The following is a 12,583-nucleotide window of genomic DNA, read 5'->3' as shown; positions in this document are numbered from 1 at the left end:
AAAATTATCCCAAACGTAACTGTGGCGCGTGTGCTTGGGCTGCGCAGTCAGTGAACCGCTTCCATCGGCGCTGCTGCAGCAAAACACACTGTTGCTCACATCAAACATTATCATGTGAGTATTATGACCAGTACTTAATTTGATCCTGCTGGATCCTGTTCCGGAAAATCTCAGATTTTTTATTTTAGCGTTGCGGTAGGCCTATTTGTTTTTAAAAATCCGGCATTTACAGTGCATTAGATCGTGACAGTGCATGCGTGCCTGCATACGAGGACGAGCAAGCACGGGTTTGGCTAGATGTATTTGGAGCTTATTGCTCACGTCTCATTCGGCACAAATCCAAATGTTTCCATATCCGTAATGTATTTGAATGTTAAACTATTATTTATAATGTAAAATAGGCTTGTACTTTACACGCATTCGCATATAGATGGAAAAGATCATCCTCTTCACATGAGCAAAAACGTCCTTGGCATAACAGCAGAGTGAACGGGTATACTACGGTCTATTTAAACTGACCAGTGTAACCTTTTATATGTTTGGTTGACCATTTAATTTTATTAAAGCATCCCATTTTGTCCCATGGCTCGAAAACCTGTGCCTTAGGCTAGTTATGTCCATGCAGAAACTCATGAACGATGCTCTTAGTTGTGGCATCACTGTGACCGCATTGAATGCTCTGGGAAAACGTATAGTCAGTGGCGGTCACAGCGCCTTTTAATTGTTTTGAATCCAGTAATTATTTATTTACAAATTATAAGCTCTGATTAAGACAAGTGTGGTATAAAAGCTTTGTTTATTAAAGGAATAATTGGTTAGCTGGAAAATGTTACATTGCGACCATGCTTTTGGATGCCGTTCGAGCCCATATAGCCTACATTCAAGCGGCTTTGTTCTGGTTTGTACTTTGTACTTTCTGCGGTACTTTGATGTCACACACCGATCGGTCTGATGGTGATGATCCGCTTCAAGTCGAACAAGCCTAATGACTCAATGGACCATTCATAAAGAACCATTTACCTCACTCCTGAATGAATCAGCCATTTGAACGAATCAAATGAATGAATGAATAAATGACTCGATGACTTAAGCCCCGTTCACACCAAGAACGATAACTATAAAGATAACGATATTAGCATCCACACTAGCGAACAATAACTGTCTGTTTATTCTAAGTGCATGCTCCTCTGCCGCTTTAAATTCTTGAGCTCGTTACAGCAGGATGGATTCTGATTGGCTGTCAATTTTTTATAGTTCATCAGCTGGTTCATCGTTTTGAAAGTGATTCCAACGATATTGTTTCTCTTTGTCTTTATCATTATAGTTGTGGTGTGGACTCTTTAATATTGAGAACGATTTTTTAAAACTATATCTTTATCGTTATCTTTATAGTTATCGTCCTTGGTGTGAACGGGCCTTTAATCATTAAGACATTTACCACCACCGACTGGCACTTTTAGTTTCTTATTTAGAAACTATTAAAGAAATAAAACTTATTAAAGAAATAATTTACTATTTCTATAGTAATAATAAAAAGTGATAAAATAAATTATTAAAGGAATAGTTCACCCACCCATCATTTACTCACCCTCATGGTCCAAAAGAGTATATATGTAATACATTTTATCAAACAAAATATTTCTTGCTGAATCTACCTTTTGAAATGTCTATTTGATGCTTTACACAACAATGACTTTAAATTATCTTTTGGGAGTCATTTTTCAGCCAAATTTGATGTGCGATTAATTAGATAAATTAATCACATCATGTAATTAATTAGATTAAAAACGTTAATCGCTTACCAGCCCTACTTTAAACATAAGCTTTAAGTCAATGCAAACTCACCAACAGGCTTCTGTGCTTCAATGCTCTTTCCTTTGTAGGTATCAAACAGGTTGAGAGACGCATACTTGGTTTTGCCATCCTTCCCCTTTGCCGTTTGCCCAGAGCGCTCTGACATTGCGCTGTACGCTCATTGAGTATGTTGAGTCCTGAGACTGACAGAGAAAGAGAGAAAGAGAGAGTGAAAAGGGAGAACGTGATGCTGAGTCGAAGGGTGTCCCCTTTCAAGTGTTCCCATATTTTCAGGATCAAAATAAATTGCCAAACTGAACAGCCAAGTGTAGGCATGAAAGGAAGGGTGTTTGGTATCGTTTATGTTTTACTGAAATGGCTGTATTTGCAAATACTATACACAAGACCCAAATCGCTAATGTAATTTCTATGGGTGGATTTTTCTCTGTGTAGTCCTTTTCTTATATCCTACCACATATGAAAGCTACAAGATTTATCAGCTTTACATGGGTATGAGTATGGATATTCTGAAGACAAGAATCAGTGTTTTTAGGTTTCATTATTTATATAAATTTTTCACAATATCTCTTAGAAAAAGGAGATTGAACACCATTAAGTAAAAAGGTCCGTTCACACCACAAACTTTAGAGATACCTACCTACACAGATCGACGATAATGTTTAGGCCTAGGTTATTATAAGCTCTTTCTGCAGTTATATCATATGCTGCTTTAAAGTCATCAGCTGGAAATTGCTGTTGAAAGCAATTCCAATGATATTGTGCCATTTTTCTTATGGCTGTGGAGTGACTTCACTATTCTCATGGAATTGGAATGATTATTAAAATTTTATAGTTACCGTCCTTGGTGTGAACAGAACTTAAATCTGAAATTAGGTCAAATACTTTATTTCTATTCAATCAAATTCACACTTAGGGGCTGTTCACGCAGAATGCGTCTTTGCTAGTGGTCGACCGATATATCGCCAAGGCCGATATATCGGCTGATATTTTGTAGTTTTTAAATAATCGCATTGGCCGATGCATTCGAGGCGGGACTTTTATTTTGATGTCGCTGAGAACGGCAGTGCCTGAGCACACAGTGCACACATTCTCCCTTTTGTTCGCTGTCGTCGTTAACAGTTCTGTCTAAATACGGATAGAAGTCTGTCTAATAATCAGACAGCACGGTTAAACAAAGGAATTAAAATGTATAGAAAAAGTCTTAACGATTGCTTTTATATTATTAGTAATAGAAAGGCAAACAATATAATACTTTTTTTGTTTGCCGTCAGCATTCAGCAAATACGCATTTATATAATTTAAACAAATCTTTGAATGTCTAATAAACATCTAATTTCAAAAACCTTGCAAACTTAGTCGGATCCAGTTGTGAGATCTTGTGAAGTGTGCATGTGTATCCTGCATGATCGCGTGTTCTCTGCGTGACGGTCGGTCACTATTTGAATGCTGACAGGAGGAGAGTTCAGCTTCTGAACGATGATGATGATTTCCGTTGCATAATACGTAAAATTTTGAAATATTTTTACTATTTAAAATAACTTTTTTTTTTAAAAACCTAATTTATTCCTGTGATTTCAAAGCAATATTTATCTGAAACAGAAATCTTTTGTAACATTATAAATGTCTTTATCATCACTTTTGATCAATTTAAAGGATCCTTTCTAAATAAAAGTATTAATTTATGTAACCCCCCCCCCAAAAAAAACTGACTCCAAGCTTTTGAATGGTAGAGTGTATAATGTTACAAAGTGTTTAATTTCAGATGAATGCTGATCTTTCTAGTCATCAAAGAATCCTGAAAAAAATTTACTCAAGTGTTTTAAATATTGATAATAATAATAATAAAATGTTTCTTGAACAGCATGTCAGCATATTAGAATGATTTCTGAAGGATCGTGTGACACTGAAGACTGCAGTAATGATGCTGAAAATACAGCTTTGATCACAGGAATAAATTATATTTTAAAATATATTCAAATAGAAAGAAGTTATTTTAAATATTAAAAATATTTTACAGTATTACTGCTTTTGCTGTATTTTGTATCAAATAAATGCAGGCTTGGTGAGCAGAAGAGAATTCTTTAAAAAACATAAAAAATCTTACTGTTCAAAATCTTTTGGCTGGTAGTGTATATTAAAATGGTTAATACTTCATTCAAATTAATTAAACACTTTTAAATAGACTGCAGCAATCATATTTTGCCACACATTACTTTGTTTAGTTCAGAATTGTGGGAGAATCGTGATCTTTGAGACAAAAAAACGTCATTCTCAATTTATCCAAAATCGTGCAGCTCTAGTCCTGTGTTTTTTGGGGGTTTTTTTGTACTTGAGTGCAATAAAGTTTGGTTGAAAAAATTAGAATCGTGTAAGAGAATCGTGATCTCAATTCCCATGGAGAAAAATCAAGATTCACATTTTAGCAAGAATCGTGCAGCCCTATTTCACGTTGTGTCACGCAAACCGCAGCAGCGCGCACAGTCTGATCCAGACTTTGGCTCCGGTCCAGAGACGCGATCGCATGGAGCGTATCATATGCACGAGTCGGCATATATTAAACACTTTTAAAACCACACAGCCTCAGCATGATTATGATCACTATTTTGTTTTACTAAGTGTTTCATATTGAATCTAGGGGGTAATCTATTAGACTGTGGCTGTCAAATGCGGCTTTACCGAGCTCAACGGCTCTGACCCGTGCAGATATAAGCAAAACGCTATTTTACGCTCATTTTAAAAAGGGGCGGGGCTGCTCGATATGCCCTGCCCTGTCTTCCTGTTTCAGTTGAAATTACGTCACCACATAGAATAACGCTGCGTGTTTCAAGGCACTTCAGGGGACCTTTAACTAGCTAAGCATTCATTTTGGCATACTGAGGAAAATAATTCTCAGTTTTCATTGCCATTATGCTTTTCTCAAAGCATAAAACATGAATAAAATGTTATGGCTTCTTCACAAAGGCACAGTAATTATTACAACACTGAGTTAAGACTGAAAACTGATCTCTTTATAGACTAGGATGGCTCAACTATGCATAGATTCAGTTAAAACAGTGAGAAAACTGATATCAAATCAATAAATACCATAAAACCATGACTTTTACTGGTGATTTAGCCTACTGCATTCTGTATATCACTGTTCAGTTTGTTTACAAAGGTCCTCAACCAACCAAAAGGTATTATGCTCAACCAGCTCAAATCAACCGAGATACTGGGGTGTCCCAGATTATTAGTTCAACAGATCTCACAGCACATGACCCATGTTTACGCCAGACCAGACAGAAATTTGCACAAACCCATCAGACAAGCAGCAAGTGAATTCAAACAGTACCCAAAATTGCTTCTTTCTGTACAGTAAGCCATCAGACAACTGCTCATCAATTCATAATGTCAGACTTATCAACAAAAACCATTAATGACTTCAGCACATTTGTTAAAGGCCAGAAAAAGGCAGTTGTGACTGGTGTTACCATGGTGATGCATTATAAATGTTGTTCCTCTGTTTCTGCCTTGCGAGGGGTTGCATCCACAGCAACACCAGGGCTGTCTTTACTGCTAGCCAGTGGCGGCCACTCAACTCACACACACTCATAAAATCTATGATTTTAAAATAAACAAAAGTCATGAACTCCAGCTAACACTATTAAATCAAAAAGCTGCATTTCTTCACCATGCTGTGATATTCATAACAAAAGTCTTGTCAAACACTAGACAAAATTAGCAAAAGTAGCCTCCAGTATGACAAAAGCTGAAACTGCCTACATCTTGCCACTTGTAGATTAATTATCACGAAGGTACACAATCTGTTAATCGAAATACAAAGCAACATATTAACAAACAGCGATGGAGAACCAGAATAAAAGATGTTGGACAGCACGTTTCTGCGTGTTTATTACCCATTTGGACAACACAAGAGACTCCACAAAAATAATAATAAATAGCCTAAAGGATTAATTTAAATTAAATTATTTAAAATGTGTAATTTTAACAGTAAAAGACTGTAAACATGCTAGGGCAAAAACCTGTTAATTGGTAAAATGGCAAGTTCTCTTTCTATAAAAAAAAAAAGTTAAAGGGGTCATATGATGTTGCTAAAAAGAACATTATGTTGTGTATTTGGTGTAATGAAATGTGTTTATGCGGTTTAAGGTTAAAAAAACACATTATTTTCCACATACTGTACATTATTGTTTCTCCTCTATGCCCCGCCTTTCTGAAACGGGTCGATTTTTACAAAGCTCATCGGTCTGAAAAAGCGAGGTGTGCTCTGATTGGCCAGCTATCCAGTGCGTTGTGATTGGCCGAATACCTCAAGCGTGTGACGGAAATGTTACGCCCCTACCATATTGTGATGCCTGCGGCAACCACATGTGACGACCCCGGGCTGGACTCCGCTTCGTCCACGGTGAAAGCCGATCCGTCGATCGACAGCGCGAAGTTGAAGTATTTCCTCAGCAACCAGCACGGATCAGCTCTAGGCATGACGAAGCAGATATCGTCCTCTTTTGGAAGACCAAACAAAGTAGTTTCGCTTTCACAACGAAGCACACAGCGCCTTCACGACATGGCGGCGGCGGCAACAATACTACATGTGTGGGCGTTGTTATGCAAATCTTCCCACATAGTGAGGTAGACATGTGGGGGCGTGTTAGAACAAGCCATTTTAGGTAGGCGTGGCTGACTCTTAATTTTTATAAAGAATATCTCTTTGGATCTGAGAGTTTAGTCTTCGCAACTTTACAGATCTTCTTTATGCACCAAGAGCTTGTAACACTCCAAAGAGACAGGAAAAATTTAAATCGCATCATATGACCCCTTTAAATGATTAAAAAAAATATTTAGCTAAAAAAATGTAAAACATCTACTGGGATATTTTGTCACTCTAAAATAGTTAAATTAATGGATTTGTAAAGTAAAAATGAACAGTCTTCTCACAATTTACAGTGAAAACCTGTAAACTGACACTCCCACAAATTCCTTGTGACACTTTACCTTAAATCAGCTATTGAAATATAGGCCAACAGTTTTTACAGTAAATTTAATAGTGCATTTACACAACACCGTTTTCAACTAAAAACAAATGCTTTATGCTTTTTGGTAGGGGTGTGCACGAATAGTCGAACATTCAAATATTCGGTCTGTAATTACTATTCGAACACTAAAAACACTATTCGAATTTTACGGTGTGTTGATTTGCTGGCCGTAAATGAAGGGAATCCATGATAAATCCTAAGCAGTTATAACAATGCACTGGGTGGCGCTGTGGAGCGTGTTAACAAGTTGATAGTATTTGATAACAGAATGTCGCCATCTGCCTTGCGAAGTTTGGATTTACTTTGATCTAAATTATCTTACTAAATGATCTGACAAAATGTTATTACTTCTGATCAAATGAATTAGTGAAACTGATTTATCATAATATCACCACCACAATGAGAAATCACATGAAATCCAAACACAGTCGACTGAGGAAAGACAGCTGTCCATCACTGCATTCACGACTGCAGGTAAGCGCAGCTGTACTCCGATTGAGCCGAGAAGAGAGCGCCTCTGATAGCTAAATGATCTTGAGACATATATAGTTTCCTCGAGGGAAAGTGGTGTAACAAAGCGCTAAGAAACTGTTAGCACACGTTATCTTTGTCAGCGCGTTCTTATTGTTATCAGACTGAGGAACAAACTTTCACCCGAGCATGTGGATATTATTGTTTCTCTCAGAATTAATACGTGAAACAATGTAAACAATAAATATAGGCCGACTCGAGTATATGTAATTGGCACAGTCTGCTTGATTTTTCCGTTTGCTCTGCTTGATCTTGAATGCTTTTTTTATGTATTTTTTGTTTGTTTCACGTTTTCAACCAAAATAAAACCTTGCGATATAGCGTAACGTTGTTGTGTAATGGCTAATCATAAGCTTGTTCAGAAATTGTGACAAAAACTTAATTAAAAATAACGTCTCTCTCATTAAACCTCATTTAAATAAACAAATATTCAAATATGCGTTTTATTATGAGTCCAAATATTCGAATGCAAAATTTTTGGAAAATGCCCATCCCTACTTTTTGGCCATTTATTTACACAACAAAGACATTTCAGGGGGCCTGAAAATGCAAACTTTTGAAAACAGGTTTGAAAGTGCAAGTTTTTGAAAATGATACCGTCAACTATAAAAATTTGATTTTGTTAAAACAGTAACATCATGCACATGCGTATTATGCGTTCAGTCTCTAGGTATGCACATAGGCTATTTCTCTTCTTAAGTTAGAGTCGATAAAATAGTCTGTATTAGGGGTGTATATATATCGTATATATCGTCTGCGATAATATCGTAATTGTTGTTTTAACGATGTGTGATTTGACATTATTGAGTATTTAGCAAAAACCATTCAAAACAGCCCTACAGAGCGCACGCATTCATTACGTGAAGTCTAGATTAAACTTATTGGAAAAGATTAATTTCTATCAGTATGAACTGACCACCACACAGACTATGAAGAATATTAAAAACATTAGGAGTCAGCTGTCTTCGGCAGTCCTTAAGGTACCAGCACAATAACACACTCAGCAAAATATCGTCTAATTATCGTTATCGATAAAATCCCAGAAAATATCGAGATATAATTTTTTTGTCAGTATCGCACAGCCCTAGTCTGTATATGTAGCTCGATGTAGCTAAAGGTTCTAGCAATCACAGCTGCCATTTGTTTACAGTAAATTTCACTGTTTCTTCTACAGTGTGACATTCAGTATGACACAGAATGATTAAAAGCCCTCCATATGGTCAGATAACTTATAGGCCTATTATCATTCCTTACAAAAAAATTACAATGACAACCATAGGTTTTGCCAAAATAACAGCTACCAGTTCTCAGAATATTTGGATGAGCCACCATTCTCAATATCACGATAAAATATTCTTAAACGTTTGCATAAGGCGGATAGTCTTGGTCAACATAAAGCGTCATTGCGCTACGGTCGTCCCGAGTTCGAATCCCGCTGAGGATTCCCCCATGTCGCTTCCTGTCTCTTCTACACTGTCCTATCATAATACAAAACAGCAAAAATAAAACCTAAAAAAAATTTGCATAATTTATGATCAGCACTGTAGTAACCATGTATATTTCAAGTTAAAGATTTTACAATAACTGTAGTAAGTGTTAATCTGGAGGTAATTTTGCAAAGGACAACTAAAACACCACATAAATGCTGTTCAAAAACAAAACTGCACCAACATGAATAATAAAAGCGTACAATCCGTTAGTGAAGAGCACAGTCCTAAACCGTCTTGCTTCTCTATTTAACACACAAACGCTACGGCAGTGTACTACACATCACTGTCATTGACGGGGCAGAAACAGATTAAGAATAGCAGCGATGGCCAGTTGGCAAAGCCTGCGAAATAATCTCTACACTACATGAAGCAGTGCTGGCCAACAGGAGCTGCGTAGAGATTATTTCGCAGGCTTTACAACTGGCCGTATGGGCACAGAGCAGCTTTACACAAAAACGCTTAGATATTAATCTAACCTTACGAAAAGCCCGGTATCTGATATAAAACCGGGTGGTTGATATAGTATAAACCCGGCGAATTGTCTGTTTTGACTGGTTAACTCGCTTCTTGGAGCCGCGGCCTCCATGTTTCGTGCTGGGAGGAGGGAGCAGACCTATAGGTTTCATAATGCACACAACTTCAAAATAACACACCATTTCACACCGGTGCAGTAATCTAGCCATTGACTAGATAAATGGGAAAAGGTGACAAATATAACACGGGGAAAGAACTGGTCCGTGTAACTGATGCTGCGGGTTTGACTAAAGGATTTAGTGGCGAGAACAAAACAAAATGGCGGCGGCGAAGTGAGGCCAGAGCTACAAGCACATTAGCATCGGGATTTGTGACGATTTAACTACACGGGCTTCGTCTAGCATCCGAGTTCAAGGATTTTAGAGTGCGATTTAATACAGGTTTACGCAAGCAAGTCAACCGGAGCCTTGATTTGAACCAAAACAACGCACTTGTCTGACATGCAGTCTCAGTCAAATCACGTCTTATGTGTTTCTTCAAGCTAGGCATACTAATTCAACTCAACATGAACATAAAACCTGCTAAAATGGCTAGCGGTGTAAATGAAAACCTCACAGGCTCTTGTTAAAATACAATATGGTACATCTTCACCAGGATGTGTGACACACAAGCTATGCTGATAGCATGCTAACGTTAGCCGACACCGACCGATGAAAAGTAGGACAGCTAGACCCCAACACTACGGTCACAAACACCTCTATAATAAAACCTCTTCAGTGCACTCGAATGGTCATTAGACACAGCTACTAACCTGGTCTTGTCCCGACTTGTCTCGAGGTTGTATCGTTGAGTTATTAGCAATAATCGAGCACTAGCTACCGTTAGCACAAGCGCTTACAAAAACTCAAAACAGGATTATGTGTTGAAGAGGATTGCTGAGGACGGATGTGTGCAGTGAGGCTTACTTGTACTCCTTTTTCCAGAAAACAAATGAAAAAGGAAAAATAAAATAATGTTGCGGGGCTCGATCCGTCACTATTAGAGCCGTCAACGGCTTCTGAGGACGGTAGCGCAGAGAGGGGCGGATGCGAGTGTAGGGGGCGGGGCTCATTAACATAGTGCGTTCCAAACTTGTGTCTTGACCAATCCGATCATATATGTTAAGATATAAATTACATATGCAAAGCACGCCTCTTGATCAGTGATAGAAGTCCACTATGAATGGCCTGAGAGGACAAGGCTTGCACGAACAGGTGTAAATTGATCACATCTTCTCACTCAGCAAAAAATATGGCATTAGCATGTTTTTGGTATTATGTTTTTGAAGGTGTACAATAGTAGCCTATTACAACCAGTGTTGGGGAAAGTTACTTTTAAAAGTAATGCATTACAATATTGCGTTACTCCCTAAAAAAAGTAACTAATTACGTTACTTAGTTACTTTTTATGGAAAGTAATGCGTTACGTTACTTTTGAGTTACTTTTTAAATCTGGGCAGGGCTTGCTTCCTTGTTTTTAATATAAAAAAGTTGTTCTTTTACAAGTGTAAAAGCCCTTTTCACAACAGAAGTGAAATGAATACGCCTCAGGCTGAAGGAAATGCAAATTCACGTCTGTACAGTAGAGGGCGCTGCTCAAACAAATTGCATGAAGAACATGACGCAGGAGAAGAAAGTTCAACACTATTCAGCAATAACAAAAATTAAGCAAATGTGTCATTTTTGCTTATTAGTATGGTTGAATTAGATCATCGAAGGTCAGTAGCAAAGACATTGGTTAATAAAATGGGATTAAATACATAAATTATATTTGTCGTATTTAACATATTTAATTATTGCAGCTTTATATAATATTCAGAGTTTGCATTTGACTGTTTTTATTCGTTTTGAGGAATACTGAATCTGTTTTTGTGCCGTGAGAAGAGTAAATAATGTTCATATTTAGTCTAGAACTACAGTAACATCACAGCGCGCACAACGCTCTGCACTTACTCCCCATTTTTCTCAACATGGCAACAGGAGAGCTGTCAGTCAAGACATGGGAAACAAAGGGACTAGCGTTACTTATTTGAAAAAGTAACTCAGATATTTCCTTCTAAATTAAAAAGTAATGCGTTACTTTACTAGTTACTTGAAAAAAGTAATCTGATTACGTAACTTGCGTTACTTGTAATGCGTTACCCCCAACACTGATTACAACTAATGTGGAGTACCATGTAAATGCTATTGTTTATGACTACTCATTTAAGTAGGTCTACCATGGTATATAATAAAGTCCTATAATACTGCCTCAGTACTGTTAAACAAGTTCAAAAAATGTTAGAGAGCGTCACCAGAAAAAAACGAACTTAAGGCAATAGGCTACAAGTAACAAGTATGGAATATGCCTATAATAAAAGATAACAAACAACTAATAGGTTTATTTGGCATTAAAATGTAGGCATGCATACACTACATTTCTAAAGTCAGTAAGATTTTTAAATGTTTCTAATTGAAAGTCTGTTTTGCTCACCTAGGCTGCATTTATTTGATCAAAAACATAGTGAAAACAGTAATAATGTGAAATATTATTACAAATTAAAATTCAGTAATTATTTTCTGTTTTAGTATATTTATTATGTATAAAATGTCATTTATTCCCATGATGCAAATTTTCAGCAGTCAGTCTTCAGTATTAGAAATCATTCTATGCTGATTTTGTGTAAAAAAAAAAAAAAAAATTCTTATTATAATCTGTTATTTTTATTTATTTACTTTTTCTTTGCTTGAGGTCGGTACGTGTGTGCCGTCACCATGGAATATGCATACCTACACTAACCAATGTCCTAACTGAGTCTAGTGCACTTAAAATCATCAAGGGATCAAAAAGAAGTTGAAGTTACAAACTAAATTTAACAAAAGGAATTCAAACAAAGCGTTGTAATGTAAAATAAAACTGTACTGGTCCGCAATGCAACAAAACAAAAGTACATTCTGGATTATGTTTTCTAAAGGTTAAGTCTGACCTCAACCTCATATCAAAATGTGGAGTGAAGTAAACAGAGCATTTAAGTTAAGGCAATGAAATATACATGAACTGAAATCAATTTGCACAGGAATGTGCTAAACACCCACTATGCTACAGCAAGCATTTCACAGACATTGTGTAATATATCTTTGATCACATTGTGGGGTAACATTCAAACAAAGAAACGAAAAAGAAGACAACTAAATAATTGCTTGTTTAGAATTTTGCTAAAAG

At 36.8% G+C, this 12,583-nt stretch overlaps 1 protein-coding gene across 3 annotated transcripts in view; it reads right to left on the bottom strand.

Moving 5' to 3' along the window:
- LOC107584310 (protein PRRC2A-like) overlaps positions 1 to 10,420 on the bottom strand; it is a 32,552-nt gene extending 22,132 nt beyond the window's left edge. For 2 of the 3 annotated variants that reach the window (XM_016270884.1, XM_016270886.1), the window contains exons 1-2: positions 10,155 to 10,302; positions 1,846 to 1,997 (exon numbers count right to left, since the gene is read on the bottom strand). In XM_016270884.1, the coding sequence (XP_016126370.1) occupies positions 1,846 to 1,960 (115 nt within the window). In that variant the 5' untranslated portion in view covers positions 1,961 to 1,997; positions 10,155 to 10,302. The other variant, XM_016270885.1, reaches the window with a different exon arrangement.
- Between the last annotated feature and the right edge of the window lie 2,163 nt (positions 10,421 to 12,583).

The sequence above is a fragment of the Sinocyclocheilus grahami genome, unplaced genomic scaffold, assembly GCF_001515645.1.
Source record: "Sinocyclocheilus grahami isolate Dianchi unplaced genomic scaffold, SAMN03320097.WGS_v1.1 scaffold58.1, whole genome shotgun sequence".
NCBI classification, from domain to species: domain Eukaryota; kingdom Metazoa; phylum Chordata; class Actinopteri; order Cypriniformes; family Cyprinidae; genus Sinocyclocheilus; species Sinocyclocheilus grahami.
The sequence above is the reverse complement of the archived record's forward strand: the minus strand, read 5'-3'. Positions and strand labels throughout refer to the sequence as shown.